Source organism: Conger conger, chromosome 14 (assembly GCF_963514075.1).
Source record: "Conger conger chromosome 14, fConCon1.1, whole genome shotgun sequence".
NCBI classification, from domain to species: Eukaryota; Metazoa; Chordata; class Actinopteri; order Anguilliformes; family Congridae; genus Conger; species Conger conger.
The window spans coordinates 9,360,853-9,383,540 of record NC_083773.1 but is presented as its reverse complement, the minus strand read 5'-3'; the positions used below and the strand labels follow the sequence as shown (position 1 = coordinate 9,383,540).

Sequence of the window (22,688 nt, the reverse complement as noted above, 5' to 3'; positions counted from 1 at the left end):
AAAGGAACTGCAAATGTCTGCCAATAGTGTGGCTCTATATGATCGCTATCAGTGTAGACGTGGACGTGCCTGTGGCCTGAATAGCCTACAATGATACACTTATGTATCTTGTGACGGCACTAGTGTATAGGCGAGTGACCACGAGGTGCAAGTATCCTAAGTTGTCTATGTCTGCTAGGACTCTAAACTGCTAAGTGTGCAGTGGCATGAATCAAGAGGATGCAGGTTCAGATTAATACAATTTATTAAACAATGTGCATTGCAGAAATAGAATTACAATGTGTTACAAGAATTACAAGGTGTAATATGAATGGCTATACGCGAATGGTGCGCAGGAGGTCGTATTAGCGAGTCTCCTCGAACCATTCCACGTTCCCCTCTATATACCCAGGGTTTACAGGAAAAACAACAAATCATGAAATAAAGAGTCACAAGACGGCGGTACCAACAATGGCCCTGCTGATGTTATCTCTGTATGTCTAACAAACCTGGTTAACCTTTGTAGCACAGCTGGATGCTGACTCACAGGTAACTTGCATTACCTGTGGTTTATTCCGACAAGATCTTTATTCAGCAACCAGTGAACTACACCACCAATGACACCAAACTACTTCCCACAACATTCGCTATCTAAAGATATCACACACTGTGTGTGGAAAACCCATGGTCTATACAGTACTATTTCAACTCAACAGTTCTGAGAGCATTCCACTGAAGTGGCACAATTGGCAGCACAATGATGGGAGCAATTGTCCTGTATTGATGAGCACTGTCTTTTCATCAAACCTTGCTGACCCTGTGTTAACATGGTCAACACAGTCTGTTTCCTTTTGGGGGTCTGCAGAGAGACACATGTAAAATGCAAAATGCCCTACAATATCAAGGCAAGCCTGCATTGTGTTGATACGTTTAAGGAAAATAATGACTAATTAAATTAAAAGCATGTTCAACTACCTAATTAGGAGTCTATTAATTATCATCCAGTCTTTTATTTGTTACCTCTTCTCATGTCATTGGTGCATGCAAGATGGTGCAGTAAGCACAATATGAACATGGTAATTACATATTCTTCATGCCATTGCAAAGCTATTTCTGTCATAATGTGGCTGAAGGTAAAAAAAAATCCCTCTAAAGATGAAAAGCACCTAATGAAGAAAGATTAACAGCTTGTTAAAAGCCTTAGATGGGAATTGTGGTTGACACGAAAACCAGCATACGCAGGGGTACTCCAGGACCGAGTTTGGGAACCACTGTACTAGAGGCATAATGTTGCCGTTTCTTGCTTTAACACGCAATTGGCTCCATACCTGCCAATGTTAAACCAGCGTATCCTGAAAAACTTCTGTAAAAATCCTTAATCACAGCACACATAAACTGCATAGGCCAATAACATACTGAAAAATCCAAAAAGTTACATATCCCTTTAAAATTAATGTATGTGAGCGACTGGCCCATCCAAAGGTTGAAGGGGCACCTTTTTCTTCTTCTTCTTCTTTGGATGCTGCGTGTACTACAGGGGAATCCAAATAAATCTATTGTTTAGAAATATATATTTGCTAAATGCCATCTGATGACCGTTGGAATAAATTACTCAACTAACATTCCGTGTTATAAACAATAAACTCTATACTTGCCTTAAAAAGATTTCCATTGTCAAACGTTATCATGCAATGTAGTACTATTATGAATTCACAATACCTCCTGACAAGTATTTTCCATTGGTTGATACTATAGCCAGCCTGGCCCTATATCATAAGCTAGCACATATAGCCTATTGTTGCAGCATTGTTGGCTAGCACCCATGGCTAGTTAGCTAGGAAGTAGATTGTGGTTTTTTATTTTATTAATAAACTTTCACCTGTAATTTTAGCTTAAATAAATAAATAATCAGTGCCAAACATAAAACATGTAAACATCCTGGTTCGTTACACATCCGTACACAGCTAAAGACATAATTCATTAGTTTGTCATATCGTTGACTGAGTTACAAGTCACACGTTATTTTGCGAAATGCATTTCTCCAGCGGGGAAATTGAATCACGGGAATTTTAAATATTTTATATTTATTATATCTGATCCAGGACTATCCAAGCCAAGTGCGTTATATGTTAAAGAATTTGATGGGTTTTAATGCTGAGCTACGTACGGGCAAATTGTCAATATTTAGCTAACTAACTAATATGTTTAGGCTACTCGTACCAATTGTTATTCCCCAAAGCTGTGCAGTCAAAAGCGCACAACATGTAACTCACACGCAACAAACGCAACAGTTGTGCTTTGGTTGCACAGGGGCGGTGATTGTGTTCGTGACGTCACCGCGTACAGTTTAGCACGAACGTACTTTCAGAAAGAAAGAATACCGCAAGAGACAGGCGAAAGAGAAAGATTAGAAACAGATCAAGAGATTCAAACGGACGCAATAAGTGACCTTAATCAGGTAAGTGTGTCCTATATATGCTACCTCCATGGCTTTTATTTAATTCTAAATAACACACCTCGTTAGTTTTGATAGCTAGTGTGTTCGTAGCTAGTCGAATCAAGATGTCTCCGTCAACGTCAGCGGATGGAAGGGAAATTACGAGAACGATTATGTAGCATTAGCCTGGGATAGCTAACCGAGCTAATGTAATCTAAGTTAACTGTGCAATCGCGTAACTGACTGCCTTCTAAAAGTGTGGCTAACGTTATTTATGTTGTTGTTTCCATTGTGCTCGTATGAATATACAGTACGCTGAAAAGTAACGTAATGCTAACTTGCCCTCTTTGTTGCTATCTGACGTTAGCTAGCCAGCTGGTGATACTAGCGAAGCAATAGGTTCGTTAGGCTACTTGGTTAGCCGCTTGCTCAATTACACAGACGTGTCCGTAGCAGTAGCAAGCTAGCTAACATTAATTTGTTTACTGATTTGTCTAGCTCGATCGAATTCTGGATGAGACGTCGACCATGTTGATAGTGGGTTGCCAGAAAGATTGTTGTTATTGGCTAATCCCGTGTTTTACCTAGCTAGCTCGTCAGATATTTCACTGGGCCTGCTGTATAGCAGTAGCCAGTGGTGCGATTGGTGTGGTAACGCCCCTTATCTAAATTACACTGGATTAGAGGCCCCAGGCTGTTGACTAACACGGTGTGTCAATATTTCCGGTTAAAACTAACGTTCGCACCGTTAGGTTAGTTACGTAGGGCTAGGTAATTGATAGTTCTGCTAGCTTGTTGTTTTCTTAACTGTTGGCTACGTCAAACTCCGTTAAATTGTTAGCTAGCTAGTTAGCTAATGTTGGCTGATTACATTAACGGTACAACACAACACAACACATCTGACTTTTCGAAATACATTGCCATTCATTTAAATCGAACCCTTTACAATTGCCCTGATGTAACTAACCTGCGTTGCACGTGATGCATGCTTACATCAATGTTTCATCATTACACAAGCCAGTCAACATGGGACCGTAACGTGGGAGACCCGTGGTAACCAAGGAACCATGCTAATTTGCAAGCAAGATATGTAACGATAGGTAAACAATTGCATTTCGTTGCATTTAGGCTAAGTAATTAAATCCCCCAGTTAAATAATCAAATACAAAATAAATAAATAAATAAATGTAATGTAAATTAGAACACTTGAAATTAACTGGCAGGGACTTTGAAACTTGCTCGCTACTGTAACTAACGCTAGCGACTTTGTAACCGAAAGTATTGCATTTAGTCACGTAACTGGGAAGGATGTGAGGCCTATGCGTGCTGCTTCACCTTTTTTTTTTAATAGATTGGCAGACGAATAGAAATACAAAAAAATGAATAGCTACCAATTGTTTTTGATTCTCTGTTTTAATTAAATTATGGTCCCTGCCACACGCTTGGCTCCATGCCAATGCGAAACGAGCCGATTATTATTCTTGAGTTTAGCTTTGAATATACCTTTCTAGAGTGAGTTAACTTATATTTTCTTCCCATGTATCTGTTTAAGGCCAAGGCAGGGACACATTGAAAATGGTATCAAAAGGGCCTAATGATTCACAACCAGAAATAATAATAATCAGAATAACATTCTGCATTGGTGTGAATGTTTCAACTTTCTTTGCAGGTATTTGAACTCCAGTGCAAGAGCAACTACAGGGGTTTGAAAATGAACGTGTTTGATCGCAACATAAATTTTGATGCCCTGTTTAAATTTTCCCAGATGTGAGTATCCCTCTTGCTTGTACAAATTTTAGACCACCTTTTGTTCAGAACTCAACCTCTACTGCACTGGTTAGTTAATATAACTGGCTGTGTTTATAGCACTGATAAAAGATCATGAACTCCATGAAATCTAGGGATCCCCCATTAAATCCCCCAAAATGGATGTAAGAATGTTAATGCCTTTCTGTTGAGATCTATGTGTGATTGGTTCTCCTATCACACACTATATTGTCAATATAGTTAATGTCATTAATTGTCTCCCATCCTAGAATTACTCTGGCCTAAGGCAGGAATGGAATAATGTTCATGGGGAAAACTGTAGATCTTAATCTTTCTTACGTAATTATTTCCAAAAGAATGTATAAACCCCATCCTGTATAGCCTCGGTATACATAACTTGGGTAAGTGCTTTGTATAACCTAATACCTGAAATGATAGATACCAATGTGTGCAGTGTCAACACAGATTTTGCAGTAAATTTAAAGAGATGTCATATATGTTCAGTCCGACACACAAGCGTTCTTTGTGGGGGATGTTTTTTTTTTAAAGTAAAACCAGAGCTCTCATTGTGAGGATTTGGCTTTTATTTTGTTGTGTGAAATGTGCCATTGTGTGTTTCCCTGCCCAGATCCCATTCCACCCGGCAGCACCTGAAGAATGTGTATTCGAGTTTCGCCGTGTGCATGTTCGTTGCTGCTGCTGGGTCCTACGTGCATGTGGTCACACGCCTATTCCAGGTAAAACGTGCACCGGAAACGTGGGTTCTCTAAAGCTGGGTTTTATGCTTGAGAAAGCTGTGTAAACCCTTAAGAGCATTTTAGGACCCTGTTAAATATTGACGAGAAACAAGAAATTAGATTTAGGATTAGGAGTGCTGTTAAGGTTTCACACGCTTGTGCTCATGCCACACTTTGCCTCAAAGGAGTCTTGAGCTCTTCACTGCAAAAACAAAAAAAATAACAACAAGTACTATAGTCTTATTGAGCCTTAAAATCTTATCGCTTTGACTTTTTTGCTTAATAAGACAAGACTAAACTATTGACAATAAGATAAGGCTGTTTTACTCATTTCAAGATTTGCAAATGAAATGTGTGTGTGTGTGTGTGTGTGTAATGCAGTCACACAGAAGGGGGATGCATATATGGTGACAAATGGCCACTCCTTAGATTGTGCCACATGGTCTCCCGAGACTATTGGCTTTTTTTGCATTTAAAACCTATGAGGAAATGTGCAAAGCTTGCGTAACACTATAAAGAAGATGTCCTTGACTCAATGTTCCTCCAGGGGGGGCTCCTGTCGATGCTGGGCTCCTTGGGAATGATGGCGTGGTTGGCCATGACACCACACAGCCCGCAGACAGAGAAGAAGAGGTTGGGAATGCTGGCAGGATTTGCCTTCTTCACAGGTAAATGTGTTCCATTCCACAGATTCCCTTCACCAAAACCCATCATCAGCAGCTTCGAAAGTTTGGTCTCGTTAATTTGTCATTGGTTAGAGAATTGACCACCGGGTTAATTTTTTAAACTTTTTTAACTCCCAAAGTTGTGAGTTTGATTCCCAGCTAGGACAATGCAGGTATGCCCTTGAATAGGTGCTTAAGCTGAATTGCTTCAGTAAATGTCCAGCCATAGAAATACATTGTATGTTAAAAGTATGGCAGGTGTGTAAATTGCTCTCGAGGAGAATGTTGGCTGAATGCCTGAAATGTGATAAGACGTAAGACGTGAAGCTGAAAATGTTCATTTTAATGGATATTATGAATTTTTTTGAAGGGTTGTGGTCAATGACAGTACCCTGACTATCACCTTTTGATCCTTGGGCAGGCCTCTGCATTAATATTTGTAACCTGTAGTCTAAAACTCAATACCACTGTAACCGAAATGGACCTTTGAGTAAAAAAAAGTTGACAGGGTGGGAGGGATGCAGGTCCTGACCAGTCTACTCTACAGAATCAGTGACTTTACCTTGAAGAAGGACTCGCATGACTGAAATTGTAAATAAAAAATGCTGTTGCGTCTGTGTGAAATGCTTGCTTCTTCCTTGCCAGGCGTTGGTTTGGGGCCTGCCCTGGACTTCGTCATTGCTGTTAATCCCAGGTGAGAAATCAGCAGGGTTTCTTAAATTTTATGTTGAATGGGCCAGGCACTAAAGATGAACATGCACTTTTTTTTTTTTGTTCTTCATTTTTCCCTCCTCCTCTTCTGCCCTGATTTAAAAAAAAATTTTCTTTGATATATAGTATTTCATTACATTTTTTGGGGCAGCACGGGTTTATGAGATGGAATACTTTTTTCATAAAGTAAATTGGAAATCTAGAGATTTAAAAATCCTAGAAATCCTTTTTTTTTATACTGTTGAATAAAAAATATTTTTATCATCATAAATGCATTTGTGTTTTTGTGAATTTTAATATGTAATACATACACATGAAAATATGAAAAGGTTAAAGGGTGTTGAATTCTTTCTAAAGGCACAGTAGGTCACATGGTTGAACCAAGAAAAAAGCACATGGCTACCATTACAAAAAAAAAGAAACCTATATAAGAAATACAGGCTTTGAAGTTTGTGCAACTTTAAAGCCTGTTTTCCTGTATACGGCGTACCCGCGAGGAGCATTTATGCTTGGCCCCTGTTCATTGCTGCAGCAATAATTTGTTTTCCAAAGAGCTGTCATTATCAACACATTTGCTTACATAGCCCTCGGTGCTCTCCGGGAAAGGGTGTGCTGTTATTTGTTCATAGATTAATATGTTGTTCTTGTCTCCGTGTTTCTGTCCAGCATTATCGTGACGGCATTCCTGGGCACCTCTGTCATATTCCTGTGCTTCACGCTGAGTGCCCTCTACGCCCAACGCAGGAGCTACCTCTTCCTGGGAGGTAGAACACCTTTAATACGCGCAGTGCTCCAGTAAAATACTCCTGTTGTCACAGTGTCTTAATGGGGGAGGGCTCAGAGGGACACACGTTCACCTTACATTTAGTACACCGCTGATTTGCAGAGTTTTTCGTCTTACTTGTATGAGCTTGACTTGCTTGACTTGAGACATGAAGTGATAATTTCGGAATAAATGGTAGTAGCGACTGGTTTATTAATTTATTTTGTTTGTTTCCTCAGGTATACTAACATCCGGCCTGACCATTATGCTCCTGGTGTCGATTGTAAACATGTTTATTGGATCGGTGATGGTTTTCAAGGTAAATTATCAAAAGAAAATAAGCATGATGCTGAACAGTGAAGCCAGTTTTCAAATTGTGGAAGTTTAGTTTTGATTTATATTTATTTAATAAATATAATATAATATTTAATACCCTCTATTTCACATTTTCTAAGCTTCCAAGACATTTTAATCTGATGCTCAGATTTTTATTTCTTATACATTTGGGCCAGTTTATATATCCATTTCCGCCCCTATTGGGAACGTCCAGTCACATGCTACTGCAGCTCATGCTGCGAAACCCACTGACACTTGGCAGTGTGCAGACCTCCACGGTTCTCCTCCCAGATGTGCGGTGTGACCGGCTGTTTCTTCACACGCCGCTAAACGTGCGCAGCACTAGCGTTTGGCTGGGCGCCCAGTTGAGTCACTGGATGGCGATGAACGTTGCTTTATGGAGCCATTTGCAGTAGCACTGTACATACCTTTCCGCGGGCAGGTACGACGGATGACGCTCAGTGGCTGGTGTCAGAGCCCTGCGGTTTCATAACCTGTCTTGTCTTCGCAGGCTCACATGTACCTTGGCCTTGCCATAATCTCCGGGTTCGTGCTCTTCGACACCCAGCTCATCATCGAGAAGGCGGAGATGGGAGATAAGGACTACATCTGGTGAGGAGACTCCCGGCTCTTGTTTTGATCACCCTGGCTGCTTGTTGACTTGCTGTACCTTTGGGCTGGTGTCAAATCCCCAGTGCTGGCTTGTAAGAGGCCTACATGCGGCATGTGCTTCTGTACGTGAGGCAAATTGCTTGGTGCTGGCGTCTAGCTTTTCTCTCCACTGTTAAATATTTATAATACGTACTGACTGAAACTCCCCTACCTTGTGCATTCTCCCATTCACTCTCCATGCAAAATCGCATTCCAGTGCCTCAGTTCTGTATGAGAATAATAAGCACGTCAACAGTATTTCTGAGTGGGTGAAATCAGAAGGATAATGGGGTAAGGCTGTTTCTACAGGGGGTAATTACTCGGTGCTGCTTCTGTGGCAGAGTGGACAGATGCCAAGCCGTAACCAGTTGAGTCTGTTATTCTAGAAGGTGCTTTGAATTCAGAAAAGGTAGATAGAATGGTCTAGAATGTTTGGGTGGCTGGTGACCTCGTGATTTCTGCTTCTGAAAGGCATTGTGTGGACCTCTTCCTGGACTTTGTGACCATCTTCAGAAAACTCATGGTTCTGCTCGCCATGAACGAGAAGGTAAGGTCCAAACCGCTGGGTCTTGGCATGGAGCCTACGTGACCAGTTACTGTTTGTACGGTGGTCAGATGTGCGTTCAACAAGCTGAATGTTGGGTAATGTTTTCCAGTGTTGCCCAACATTTGTGTAATGTTTTATCTGGTCACCGCAGACTTTTGCTCGTATTTGCTTACAGTATGAGGAGGTGGTTTGCAGCGGACTAAAATGGCTGAAGAATAAAATTGTGCATACTTCGTTACTATAATACGTTTTAATAAATCTATTTTTCTTAACATTTTAAACATTTTAAAAAAGCTATCTATGGGTAATCCACAGTGAAAATCTCTCTCTTTCTCTCTCCATATTTATTAAATGACCATCCTTGGCAAACAAATCGGAACCTTTAATTTGAAATTGTGCAACAGAAACTGTTGCTAGGGAACGTAATTGGCTCCAGACAGTCTTGTTGAATGCTTGTCAGATTACAAGCCTGCATTGGACCCCATGGGTTTGTGTACAACACATTTACTCTAGTGGGCAGGTAAAAAAACAAATTCTTTATAGCAATTTTCTAGATAATCAGGGTAATAAAATAAAAGCTAACGTGTTGACAATAATCTTTTGGGGTGGGTGAATACAGAGCTGTATTTGGAGAGTCAGTTGGGAAATTTGGGGTCAGTAACCCTGCGGAACAGTTGCATGGCCTCATCCCTACCTGACCTCATTCTGATCTGTAAAGTCTGTCTTGCGTATATAGACGTTGCGAGGCGTGCCACTGATGCTGGGAGTTCTTATTTTTGGCTCAGTCATTAAGGGCATATCTTTTCATCCTTTTAATTTTTCACTTCCTGTTTTCCTTCCCTTTCAGGACAAGAAGAAGGAGAAGAAGTAGGCGGCTGACAGAACTTTGAGAAAACGACGCCATTCTGAACGACCCGGAATAGCACACGGAATGCTTCTGGTGCATTCTCCACCTCCTCTTAATTACCCTTTTTGCTCATTTTGATTTTGTATTTTGATATTTAGCGTTTAATTTAAAAATGAGTAGTATTTGGTTTCGGCTACAGAGATGAGTTGATATTTGAGATTCGGTGTAATGGAGTCCCTGTGCTGTGATTAATTTTTATTGGGAATATTGTAATGTGGACTTTATTGAGACTGTTTGTACAGGCCCCTTCACTGAGCTGCAGCCCAGCGGCAAGTTTAGCGCCTGCAGTGTGAGACTACATTGTGCTCTGAACCAACTGACTCCCAGATGAACCGGCTTTCCCGGCCTGAAGCTAACTTTTATACACTTGCCATTTATACGAAAGACCTCCGGCAACAAGGGATGCGTAGAGCTGTCCCACTGATATTTAATGTGAAAGTTGATGGCTTGAGGAGGTTTTTTTTGTATTATGTCTGTGTATGCATTTGACTGGCCCAGGTTTTTTAATGCAGTGAAAGGACCTTTCTGATCTGCTGGCTTTACAGGGGCTGCGATGAGCCCGTTCCGGGCTTTTTCCATCTAAAGCAAGAAAAAATATTCTTTATTTTACCAAAAATGTTTATGGGCCAATCAAAACCATACCTATTATATCAAATAAAAAAAAAACAGAATGTGAGCAAACTCTTTAATATGGAAAATCCCCCCAAAAATGTTAACCATAGCAGTAGTGCAGTAATGTAATATCTCCACCGGGGGGTGCAGTTGCTCAACTTAGCCTCATGATTAATGCTGCTGGACTTGCTGATTCTGTTGCCATGGTGTTAGATTTTTGACACTTGTTGTAGCATGGAGGGTCTTGGGTTCCTCAGTTATTCAGCTTGTTTTCTCTATCGTTGCCATCTCGCTGTGCTGTGGGTCCTCCTTCACAAGACGAGCCAGGAGCACATATTATTTCACACAGTTTGATTTATTTTCATTTGTTATCCCCTGGTTTACTTTGGAGACACTGAGTTCTGCAACTGAGAAATTATGAAGACTTGCATGTATCCATGTATGTGCGTGTGTATATATACACGCCCATATACATGCGTGCATGTGTCCATGTATGTGCGTGTATATATATACACGCCCATATACATGCGTGCATGTATCCATGTATGTGCGTGTGTATATATACACCCATATACATGCGTGCATGTATCCACCCACAACTGTGCATTGCTTTCCAGTTAATGTCAATGGAAGAAACCCGCAATTTATATTCACACAACTGTACCACAGTTTAGATTTGTAACCTGATTCTGATTGGCTGATGACTGCACATATGTGGTCACATTGAATCGGATAGACAGTGTTGGGAGAAGTGGGGGATAAGAGTCTGACCTAAAGGAGCTGAAATGTCTCCCTGTGAGCAGTGGTCTATCTGGGCTATCGAGAGCCACGCCTGCCCGGTATGCATGGCAGGCGTTAAAACTGTCTCTTCTGGCGAGTGAAATGCCAGGCTTTATTCCCTCTCCTCAGCAGGCCATGCTAAACTGAATTATTGTCATTCTGGTAGTAATGGTTCATTTTGATAGTATTTGTGAAGATTTCTGGTGGTATTTTTATTTTTATTTTTTTCCATCCTTTTTTGGGAAAGTGATGTGTACTAATGGACTTGCTGTGAGAAGTGTGTATATTTTTCCACAATCTTTTCACTTTACTCCCAAATTCAGACTTTTTGGAGTTCTTAAAAAGAGACGCACTGATGGGAAAAGAAAGCGAGCGCAGGTAGATGCCATTTTAGCCTCTGTGGGTACTCTGCATGGAGCGCGCAGCAGTAAATAAAATAAGCTAGGAGTTTCCTCCGCTTTGAGATGCACACAGACACACACACACACACCCACACCGGTTTTAAAGTCCACTTCAGAGTTGTGCGAATAGGCCGGATGAGGCTGCCAAACTAGGATCCGCTCAAGCCAAACATCCCCCCCCCCACCCCCCTCCGGGAAGCCCAGGTAGAGGACGAGCTTGTCCCCCTCTCCCCGCCCTGAATCTGGGCCCGCCTGAACCACCCAATCACGCGGGCCTCTGCAGAGACGCAGCGCCTAGCTACTGGTCCGTGACTGCATTTTGTACGGAGGAGCAGTCGCACTGCTGATCTTTAAGAAGGAAAATGTCCACGGACGAGCAGACCACAATTCCCCCCTGTCAGAAGCAGGGGAGATTCCATTTTGAAATGTAAAGCGTATTAATGTTATTTTTTCTTTTATTTTCAGTTAATCATTCCTGTTTATTTGCACTCATTTGAAATGCTGATGATTTATTATTTTGTTTGAGGAACGTTGAGACGGGATTGGTCAGGAGGACGGCACGTTCAAGTCTTTCTCTCGTCTGGTCTGTGCTGTGGTCTCACTGGCAGGACGCCTGTAATGTGAATTTATTTTAAATACCATGTCCTGTCATTCCATTTGCTTTTGATGTTTCAGGAGTACTCCTGTTTACACCGCCATTTTGTTCACTCATCCTGGGTTAACTTTACATCATTTTTGGAGTGGCAATGCCTCGCTAGTAGCTTACTTAGAACTATGATTATAACATGGTCATTTAGTGCCATCACTGCTTCTTTGCTTGGTAAGTTTATTTCCTTAGAAGTGCCAATTACGCTGTCCGTTTACCACACCATCAGCAATTCTAATATGACCTGTTGATTTTGGACAAGGGTGAAGTGAAAATATACAGAAATGAGCGCATATCCTGATACTGTGAAAAGTATGCTTATTTCCCCCCTCTGGTGTTCTAATTTTGCTCAGTTAATGTAAGAATTTAAATTTACTAAAATAAACTTTGACTAAATGAAGGCCTGTTTGGATGCATTTTTTTTGTGTAGAGCTGCTTTGCCTTTTCTGCGGGTGCCTCACACTTATTCTGCGCAGAAGAGCCTCAAACTGGAATGCTCTGGGGGGCGGGGGGGGGACTTCACCAAGCAGGATTACTGAGTTAACTGGTTAACTGTGCTGAGTAAAACCCAGAACAGCAGTTTTTACTTCAGTCCATGTTCCAGGTTTGGGAGGACTTCATGTGGTTATCTAGCTCCCTCTGTGATCCTGCTTTGAGAAACGGCCTTTATGCCTGCGTTTAGGCGGCAGGTCAATGCGTTTCTGAGGCATGTCGATGTGAGCTGTGCTCCAGGGCCAGCTCCTGTTCTTCTCCCTGATGCATCTGGGCTGGAGCTGGAACCCCTTCAGCCAAACTGTGCGACACCCACTCTCACCAGAGATAACCGGAAAGTAACTTCCCTGCTGTAAAATCTATCTTTGCCAGCTTGACCAGCATGAAAATTGAGTTTGTCTAGCTGGTTATAAGATGGACTAGTTGGGTACGTGCTGGTCAAACAGCTAGTGCTGGTAGCTTGTCTGAGCTGATAGCTGTTTCAAAACATAGTTTGAGCTGGTCTTTTTCCAAAACCTAGCTTGAGCTGTTTCCTTTTTTCAGCAGGGTGGAGCAACACTATGGCAGTGCCATTGATAATAAATGCTAAACCCTGACCATTGTAGACAGCATTGCAGTTTAAAATGAGTGAAAAGCAGGGGCTTGCCCTCCATCAGCTTTAAACTGCTAGCAAGGTGGACCACACCTTGTGTTGACACAAACCCTGAGGTCACTTGTATAGCGAAGTTCTTGTTTTATTTAATGATGAAACTATGAGTCAAATGTCTTGTAATGCATACATTCACGCCTAATCGTTATCGCCAGTCTAGTGTAGACAGTCAGTGTATCACACTAATCGTTGTGTCGTTAATTATGAGATATCCACAAATAATCCACAACCCACTACTCAGCACTGAGTCTTCACTGTTCAGATGAGATGGTGGGAGAATGAATGCGTTGTCCTGGTTACTCAGCCCAGAGGCAGAGCCAAGTAAGGCAGCCCACGGCTCCCATGGGATACTTTCTGGAGTGAATAAACCAAAACACGTTTCTCCAAAAGTGACTTTATTTAGAAGGGCTCTTTCAAATGTTACACATTAAAGGTAACAAACACTCAGTGAGCACTTTATTCGGCAGACCTGTACACCAGCTTGTTAATGCAAATAGTTAACCAGCCAATCATGTGAGAGAAACTAAATGCATAAAAGCATACAGACATGGTCAAGAGCTTCAGCTGTTTTTCAAACCAAATGTCAGAATGGGGAAGAAACAGGATCTAAGTCACTTTGACGGTGGAGTGATTGTTGGTGCCAGACAGGGTGGTTTGAGTGTCTCAGAAACTTCTGAACTCCTGGGATTTTCACACACACTGGTCTCTAGAGTTTGCTGAGAATGGTGCTTAAAACAAAAAACATCCAGTGAGCAGCAGTTCTGTGGGAAACAACGCCTTATTAATGAGAGAGGTCAGAGGAGAAGGCCCAAAGCTGACAGGAATATGACAGTAACGCATCACAACAGTGGTATGCAGAAGAGCATCTCTGAACACACAACACATCAAACCTCTAAGTGGATAGGCTACAGCAGCAGAAGTAAATACATCTAAATATTAAGTCTAATAAATACCTAATAAAGTGCTCACTGGGTGTCTACTGTATGAATTATTTAATTTTGTGCACCACAACACAATAATCCAACACAGCACAATACAGACTACACTGTACAGCAAATGTACCACACACAAAAATACAGTGACATGCCTTCATTGTGTGTTTGTGGACTGAATTGAATCAACGTTTGTCCTTACTTGAACACTATTAAATGCAAGAATTTGTTTGGCTAGTTTATTAATCAGCCAAATGAATTTGCCTAACTGTTTGGCAAAGGCCTTTGTTGACAAGACAAAGTCAATGACGAATGTTGATTCATTCCAGGCCTGTGTGTGTGAGCAATTTTCTGCAATTAAATGATGATGCTGGACAAGCAGGGACCACAACTAGATATCACGAAATTCCAGTTAGTGTGAGTTCATGTGACTTGAATGTTGATTCTCAGTTTTTTAACAAGACAAGTAGAAACACCGCACATGCCTTCATAAAAATGCTTGGCGAGTTGACTAATTCAGCATGCAAACTGAAGGGAAAATGCTCAATAACAGGTTTAACTATGCAATGAGGCATGTGGAATCAGATGCAATCTGCACCTTGGCTGCAAAACAGAATGATCATTCTTAATATGTAAATGATTAATTGAAGTCATCACTGACTGCAAGATGTGCAGGCTGCCTGCAATCACAACACTCATTTAGAAACATCTGCCTTGGTTTGGGCATCGGACAGATGCACGCAAGTCAATTCACTTTGAAAGTCTGATGGAAACATCTGATACAAACTTTATCAGACTCGTTGCAACTGGAATGACAGGTTTGTGTTTTTAATGCCTTCGGAGGGGCAGAGGGAGAGATACATTCCCCCTTTTAGTTACTGCTTTGTACAATATCACTTAAATTCACATCCTTCACTTGTTGCTACTCTGAATTACTGCCACTGTCTGCGTGCACCTTTTACGTGTGATGAGCCTGTCCTTACTGCACTGTCAGGGCAAGTGTCAAAGGTCAGTGGTACGCCACTGCACTGTCAGTGTTTAGAACGGGGACATGACAGGCCTTCAAATGACACTCGGTTGCTTGGATGCGACGCTGGCGTTTTACATTCTGGGACGGACAGTCGGCGACCCGGTCCAATTGGGCGGCGAGCGTTCTGGGGTCCTCGTAAAACCTTCAGCAGCTCATCGCCACGGAGCGGAGGCCGTTCCAGATTCCTCCGCCGCACCTGCCCGTTTTGGGCACGTTTCAAAAAAATGAGTCACGCCGAACAAATGGGCCTCAGCGGCTGCCAGGAGAGACGCCTCCACAGATTACCGCTCACGAGCCTCTCTGCTGCTCGCCACTCTGCTGCTCGCCTCTCTGCTGCTCACTGCTCTGCTGCTCGCCTCTCTGCTGCTCACCACTCTGCTGCTCACTGCTCTGCTGCTCACCGCTCTGCTGCTCACTGCTCTGCTGCTCACCTCTCTGCTGCTCACTGCTCTGCTGCTCGCCTCTCTGCTGCTCACCACTCTGCTGCTCACTGCTCTGCCACTCTGGCGCGACAGCAGAGAAGGGCCATGGTGTCACGTGAGGTCCGTTCGGCCCTGTACACGTCCAACTTCAGACACGGGACGAAAGAAAGGGACCAGGCCTGCACTGTCCCCTCGGGGGAAGCCTGGGACGGGGGCAGGTGGTGGGAGGGGAGGGGGGGCCGTTGTCAGGATCAGAGGAGGGTGGCCAGCATCGCGGCAAGGAGCAGGAGGGGCGAGAGAGGCCGGAGGGGGGACCCCAGGGAGATTCGGGGAGGACGGGGCCCGTTGCAGAGGGGCGTGTTGCAGCAGCTGATGCACACGGACCCCACGCGCCCGGGGGAGCAGAAGGACTGGTATCCGGCCGACACCACCAGGCAGGTGGTGAACGAGGCACAGGCCTTACGGTACGTCACACCTGCAGGGGCAAGCACACACAGATGATTTTTAAGAACAATCTCTACTTTCCGGGGTCAATATTTCCATACCAGGAATTGCTGGAGGTCTGCAGTGCCCTGGTGTAAAATCCAGCTATGAGCAGCTTGAAATGACCAGCTACCAGCTGTTTCAAAACCTTTTTTTTTTTCTACAGGGTGTCTTCAAGGTTTGGCGCTTGCCTTTCAGCTAATCGTCCAGTTAGGCCTTAGAAACGGGGTGTGCAGACTCTTTAGCCAATCAGTGACTTACACTCTTAATTGCTGTAATACAGCAGACACTGAGGACCTCCAGGAGTTTGAGATCCCTGCCCTACGGTTTGATATCCTGATATTGAACCTCGACTGGGGCCAGCAGCCCTGTAGCTCATAATTGGCCGTAAGTGTCATCCTGGCAGGTAGGATTCCATTCGGCAAATCATTAGTTCTTAATTGTGCCAACAGTGACTGCTGTGAACAATGTAATCGTCAGATAGTAGAGCTGGAGGAAGCCAGCCAGCCCAGCAGTCATTAAATAGGCTTCAGCCTTTGCTTTAAAATGGAGGGGAAAGCCAGGCTCACCATTTGCGCCCACCATGACCTCCTTCTGGCAGCCATTTTGGATGTTGGTGGTGCAATTGACGATGAACTGCGGCGTGGAGCAGTCGTGCCCCAGCAGGTTGTCCTCACAGTGGTAGCACTGCATCTGCAAGGGCCAGGCTGCTGGACATACAGACACAGGACTGTGACCAAGGCTACCATCAGAAGCACAGACACAAATGCACTGCAGTGCTTTTCCAAACTGTCGCTGGCTAAACAGACAACACAGAACCAACGGAACTGCCAGCACATAAACAAAATAAGATGTTTAGACATTTCTCCTGAGATCAAGTTGACATAGGGATTACTGCTTATTTTGAAAACTCAATAGCTCTTCAACTGCACATTAATTTGCTCCTATATTATATTAATTGCAAAGTAAGGAACCAACAGAATTTCACACAGGTCTGATGAAATACTTTCTCGAACACTGTGATCTTGAGCACGATGGCCAAGGTTGTACATAATATAAAAAATAGTTCCAGCAGCAAATAATATTAAACATTACCAATATGATAGAAATCAATGTTTTCAGGCACACATTAGTAAGTCTTTTCACCACATAAAATGCACACATTTCATATGAATGACAATTTCATAAAAATGTAATTGAATTTTCATAGCATTTTATCCACAGGAGATCAGGGCAAGGCTGTAATGCTTCAATGATGCATTGTCTTTGTTCCCATCCAAAAAAGCATTCTACTATTTTCAAAAAACTATTTTTTTCACAGATTACATCAAATTTAATTTGAATAAAAGGCGTTATCCACTCGACAAAGAATTGAGTCATTTGGCAAATGCTTTTTTGTGTGTCACATCGCAAATACCACTAGAGCTACAGGTAGTCAAAGTGCCACTGACAAGCCTCAAAATAAAGGGAGAGTATGGATTTTAATCTCCAGAAACGCTGAGTGTAATCTGAAATACTGGGCACAGCCAGCGAATTTCCTGCCCCTGATTGATTGGGCTGTTCCACCATAGGGATCTGAAGCCAATTGTAATATGCTCTGGAACTTATTGTCATTGTTCTCTCCAAAAATGCTTTTTTTTATTTTATCTATTTTCAGGATTGGAAAAGTTTGTAGCACAAGCAAGTGCATGAGTGTGTCACAGAGTGAGTGTGACCAAGGCCAAGGACCCCCAGGGGTAGAGTAGTCTGTGCTACGGAAATGTGTGAAACAGAAACTTTTGAATATTTTAATAAAATACGTTTAAAATTGAATAATCAATTCTTCGAGGAAAAACACAAACACAATTAATGTTGGTTTCAGATCATAGATACAGTGCAGTCCGTAAGTATTTGGACAGTGGTACAATTTCTGTTCTGTGGCTCCATCACATTTGAAATGGATTTCAAATGCATAATGAGGTTAAAATGCAGACTGCCACCTTTAGTTCAAGGTATTTACATCCATATCAGGTAATCCTGATGTAGGAATTATGTCCCTTTATATACATAAAAAGTAATTGGAACTTGAATGTACAACTAGAGTACTAGCAAAAAAATGTTATCCGTCTTGGCTCTCCGAAAATGAAAACAGGACAGCTGTGTGTTGCAGTGCCAAGAAAAATGTATTTGGGGGCCACTTCAAACACAAAAGCTACTGACAAAGAAACCCACTCCCTATGTTTACCTTTACAGGACTGTTAGGTTTAAATTAGCGTTGCATGGTTGTTGTTTTTTTGTCCAAAAACAAAACTCTTCAGTGATGTGACAGATCAGCACTTAATTCTGACTACCCAGCTCAACTTGAACTGCTTCTAGTACTATTATTAACATGCATGCTGCGCAAAAAAAACACAATAAAAGCCACTGGAGTGTGCCACCTGTATTAAATTACGCTAATCCCATTCCCCTGGAGACCTCAACAATCATTTCAATGATTTTCGACACACAAACACAACACAAAGGATTTATTGGGGGAGGTGTACAAATTGGCTGCCAAGCATCACCCAGGTAGCTTGTCTTGGTTGGCCAGCTACCAGCTGTTTCAAAACATAGCTCGAGCTGGTGGGAACTGGTATGAACTGGTCAACCAGCTACAATCTAGTTGTTTTTTTCAGCAGGGATGCCTTAACAGTGTGTTTCAACCACTTAACAAGTCACAGTTGTGATTGGGAATTTAGAATGGAGGGGGAAAAATCCTAAAATCATAGGGCATGACCTATGACCCAAGACCTATAGCATGAGCAAAACCTTGATCGGTTTGATGACCGATGGTCATCATCATTGGTTGTGTGATTAGTCTTTCTCTGTGTCAACAGGCTTTGCACATGCTAAAGGTCTCAGTAAATCAGGCCCATAGTGAATACACAGGAGCGCCCGATACCAAGAGTATCCATGACTAAATAATCCCACCAGATGGCGCACTCTCCATCCGCTCACCCGGGCCATGGGGTAAGGGCTTTACCATTGCAGCAGGTTTTCTTTTTTTTTTTTTTTTTTTTACATCCCTCAGTATGGACAATTTATGAGCTGTGCCCATTTACATTCTCATAATGAAAATGATGGAGCGCTGGCGGTCTGATTGCAGTCGCAGCTGAACAGCCTGGCCACATTTGGCCACACCGATAGCCTGTCCATAATGTGGGCAGGATGGGTCCTGGCAACCAGGAGAGCCATGGACCGATGACTGCGGTAGGTCAGAAGATCTTGCTGTGAAAAAAAAATTCCAGGGCTTTCCACCTTGCTGGCTCACTCGTATTATTATTCCAAGGGCAGGTTGACACAGTGCTGCAGCCAGGAGTGTATTAGGGTGAGGGGCACGGACAGCTAAGGAGAACCGTTTCATCTTTCACAGGTCTCACCAGCTCTCAGCCGTCCTCCACAGGTGTTGGACGGGTAGCGTCTCTGTCTCATTACCCAGACGGGCAGAGCTCCCAGCCCTGGCACTCGCTCCGACTCTCTCCCCTCCTCACTGTGGCCTTTCCATTTCCCCTCACACAACACTCGATCAAACGGATGGAAAAGCTGGCATAAACATTCTGAACATAACGCTATGACACATACTACATGTGGGTAGATTTCTCCATTAAAACTACATGAGCCATATATTTATATTTCAACCACGGCCTCTGTTAATTGCTTACATAGTATATAACATAGCAGTTAATCCTTGAAAGAGTGAGCAGGTAAAGTGTAAAGTTATTAATGAGAGGATGTATCGGCATCCATACACCACCCAGGAAATAAATATGCACTTATTATGTATAATTGTTGTATATTGTGTTCACATTTTGGCATTCCCTGAACCATAATAACCCTAGTCTGATAACCCACTGTGTAGTCTACACCAGTATTTTGAACTGATCTTTGAATCAACTACATTGATTTTTGAACCTGCCTGAAGTTCTTTGAGAAAGACATGTGTAGACTGATTTGAATAAAGGTAAATCTGTTGCAGCTAAAGTTAATTAAATGAATGAAAATTAATCTTAATTAATTAAAACACCACTTAATTAATTAAAACACAAAAATCACAAAAGGCATATTAATTCACAGGAGATGGCAAGTCTAGATCAGAATTCAATTAACAGCTTAATTAATTAAGATTAATTAATGAAAAGTAATCTTAATTCATTAAAACACAACTCCAAAAGTCACAATAGGCATATTAACTCACAGGATATAGCAAATCTAGATCAGAACTCAATTAACAGTTTAAACGGTCAAACCCAATTAACTAGGAACACCGAGAAAATGTGCACATGGGGTCCCTGCAAACCGGTGAACAGCACTGATGTGTTTTCGCGACCCGACGGAAAATGGTTCTTTTAAAATGAAATGGCGTTAACAGGGTTTTCCTATTGCATATATTGCAAAAAAATTAATTGAAAGATAATCTGGCACTTGCCATTACGCACCTTTAAGTCAGGACAAGCCAAATAACAAGACAACTCAAATTGGAATACAGCTTATCAAGTGGAATTGGCGTACACTGGGAGCTCGAAATGTACACTTAATTTTTGGAATTATTCGCTTCAATAATCGACGGGACGTAGGACGTGCCAATGGTATATGTGCAGGCGACTATTGAAGGGAATACTTCATACAAGTATTCCCGTATTCGCGTAATTGCGCGTTTCTTTACATTACAATTACCAAGCAGAAATACACAGTATATCTTGCACATACAAAAACAACTTCATAACGAGGGGGCTAATCAAAATATATATCGCATCCCATCCAAGCAGAAAGTGTTAAGAATGTATAAAATCTGGCGGCAGACGACTTCACTTTTGTCACCAGGAACGGCATATTGTTAGGACTGGAAACGAAAAAGAGAAACAGCGCAACTTTACCAGAGCTGAAAACGCATCCACTGAAGGCAATGTAGAATACCAGCAACCGCATTTTCCCATCTCCGTCGACAGCTCGCTCGCTGTCTTTGAAAACACGAAGGTTTTAAAAAACAAAAGTCATCCCTGAGCCAAGTAAATTTTTAGTAAGAGCAGTATTTCATAATAGTACCGGACGCAGCAGTAGCTCCAAAAGCATTGACAGTTGTGTAAGAAAGACCTAAGTTCTTTCAACTTGGTTTTTACATGCGGGAGGAGTCGCAGCTCGCATCACAGAGGCAGTCTGTCACTGAAAATGAGGTTGGGACAACGCCCCCACTGACTTCATCCATAGACATGCATATTAACTAGAGCCATCACGCAAACCGAAGGAGTTTGAGCGCGGGAAGTAAGCCGATGCAGCATGGACTGCGCATGTCTCTCTCTCTCTCTCTGTTGCAGTGCCTAAATCATTCGACTTTCCAATAGAAAGTGAAAACCGATATAAAATGTAGTGTATTGTAAGGGTGAGGAGAGAATAAATACTTTCCCGAACTCGTTTCATAACTAACGCTTCAGCATACTATTTCGTAATTAAGAAAATGAAGAAATTATGTTTTAAACAACAGGTGGTTAACATTATCGACTCGGAACAAGGGCCTGCTCCACAGTTCAGTGCAGTTAACTCAGCAATCCTGCTTTGTGGAACAGGTACCTTATCCCACAGCTCAGCTGACTAAAACATTACAGTAGATAAAACAAAATTAACAAAACGGAATCACATAAAAATGCTTATAACACTTATAGCAGCTGTACTCTTGTATAATACCAATATAAAATATTTTATGCACATACAGTTCTGAGATTTTTTAGCGAACAGTTCATTTAGTGTCTTCTTTACCAGTTCTGTGAGGTGTGAATATAGTTTGGTCAATTGTGAGAAGAAGATGAGCAGAATCTGTACAAAATGGAGGCTTCATCCAAGCAACCTTGTCAGTGAATTTTACATCCTTCTACCTAGTCTCTCATATGGTTATGTTTTTTGGTTAGGGGGAGGGGTGTCACATCCATATGGGCAGGGATGTTTAGACCACTTAGGACCCTTTTAACAAAAGGCAGTTTTCTTCTTCCAAAGTGCAAAACAGCTATCACCACATGATTTTATAGTGCATATGTATATCCAGAGATTTTTTTTCATATGATTAACCCAGCTTGATGATTTTCATTTTAAATGCTCAATCATATAAACCAGTGCTCATTGCAGCAGCCTGCACTATCAATTTGGGACACTGGACTACCCAGATGCATTGGGCATTTGCACTACACAAAGTAATCCTCACTCCTGGACCCTGGGTGGGTTTTGCTGATACTCAACACTAAATCGATCAATTAAAGCAGTGTATTACACAGTTATCTCACCTCACCTGGTTTCTTGGGTCTGAATTGGTTGCGGATATTAAGGCGAAAACAAAAAGTCAGCTCAACCTGTGGCTCTCCAGGACCAGGCGTGAGGACCGCTGCACTACACTCCGAATGAGTACCGCGCTTCTTCATGTCGACTCGCAGTACCCCTGACAGAATAACGTCTGAAAGTTCAGTGCCTCTCCTGGTTTTCTCTGATGGATTGTTTGCCTAAAGAAACAGAATTCAAATAAGGCTTGCGGTGGGGGGAGTGATGAGACAGCGCCGCCTAAATCAGATGTGACCACCTGCCTCACTCACACCTATGATTCAGCATGACTCTCTTGACTCTCTTTCACTTGGCTGCTTCAAGAAAATCACTAACAATTGACACTGAATAATATATTTATAGGCTATCTGAACGTATCTAAATCAGTAAATGCAATAAATCAATGTATGTACTACACATTAA

The 22,688-nt window shown here is 42.2% G+C and overlaps 2 protein-coding genes across 7 annotated transcripts; one reads left to right on the top strand and one right to left on the bottom strand.

Moving 5' to 3' along the window:
• The first annotated feature begins 2,280 nt into the window (after nucleotides 1-2,280).
• Nucleotides 2,281-12,339, top strand: LOC133110550 (probable Bax inhibitor 1). The gene is made up of 10 exons (XM_061220739.1): nucleotides 2,281-2,437; nucleotides 4,086-4,183; nucleotides 4,812-4,920; nucleotides 5,468-5,588; nucleotides 6,231-6,279; nucleotides 6,963-7,060; nucleotides 7,299-7,378; nucleotides 7,907-8,007; nucleotides 8,518-8,593; nucleotides 9,441-12,339. Exons 2-10 carry the CDS (start codon nucleotides 4,128-4,130, stop codon nucleotides 9,462-9,464), a joined length of 714 nt encoding a protein of 237 aa, XP_061076723.1. The 5' UTR covers nucleotides 2,281-2,437; nucleotides 4,086-4,127; the 3' UTR covers nucleotides 9,465-12,339.
• A 1,119-nt stretch (nucleotides 12,340-13,458) lies between these two features.
• On the bottom strand, nucleotides 13,459-21,113 carry LOC133109540 (ly6/PLAUR domain-containing protein 1-like). 6 transcript variants are annotated; one of them, XM_061218893.1, is made up of 5 exons: nucleotides 21,009-21,070; nucleotides 20,840-20,923; nucleotides 19,346-19,486; nucleotides 16,517-16,657; nucleotides 13,459-15,939 (listed from the first exon to the last, which is right to left on the bottom strand). In XM_061218893.1, exons 2-5 carry the CDS (start codon nucleotides 20,889-20,891, stop codon nucleotides 15,716-15,718), a joined length of 558 nt encoding a protein of 185 aa, XP_061074877.1. In that variant the 5' UTR covers nucleotides 20,892-20,923; nucleotides 21,009-21,070; the 3' UTR covers nucleotides 13,459-15,715. The 6 variants fall into 6 exon arrangements, with proteins under 6 accessions (XP_061074877.1, XP_061074876.1, XP_061074878.1 ...); XM_061218892.1 differs by having other exon boundaries at nucleotides 20,840-21,113; XM_061218894.1 differs by having other exon boundaries at nucleotides 16,517-16,654; nucleotides 20,840-21,113.
• Nucleotides 21,114-22,688: the final 1,575 nt, after the last annotated feature.

Bases quoted from the DNA above. Each gene is read 5' to 3' on its own strand.
- LOC133110550 (XM_061220739.1), top strand. From the start codon at position 4,128: ATGAACGTGTTTGATCGCAACATAAATTTTGATGCCCTGTTTAAATTT. The intron at 4,184-4,811 runs GTGAGTATCCCT...TTCCCTGCCCAG, and splicing joins CTGTTTAAATTTTCCCAGAT to ATCCCATTCCACCCGGCAGC. The intron at 8,594-9,440 runs GTAAGGTCCAAA...CTTCCCTTTCAG, and splicing joins TGCTCGCCATGAACGAGAAG to GACAAGAAGAAGGAGAAGAA.
- LOC133109540 (XM_061218892.1), bottom strand. From the start codon at position 20,891: ATGCGGTTGCTGGTATTCTACATTGCCTTCAGTGGATGCGTTTTCAGC. The intron at 19,487-20,839 runs GTAAAGTTGCGC...CGTTTGATCGAG, and splicing joins TGGATGCGTTTTCAGCTCTG to TGTTGTGTGAGGGGAAATGG. The intron at 15,940-16,516 runs GTGAGCCTGGCT...TTGCCCCTGCAG, and splicing joins GGTCATGGTGGGCGCAAATG to GTGTGACGTACCGTAAGGCC.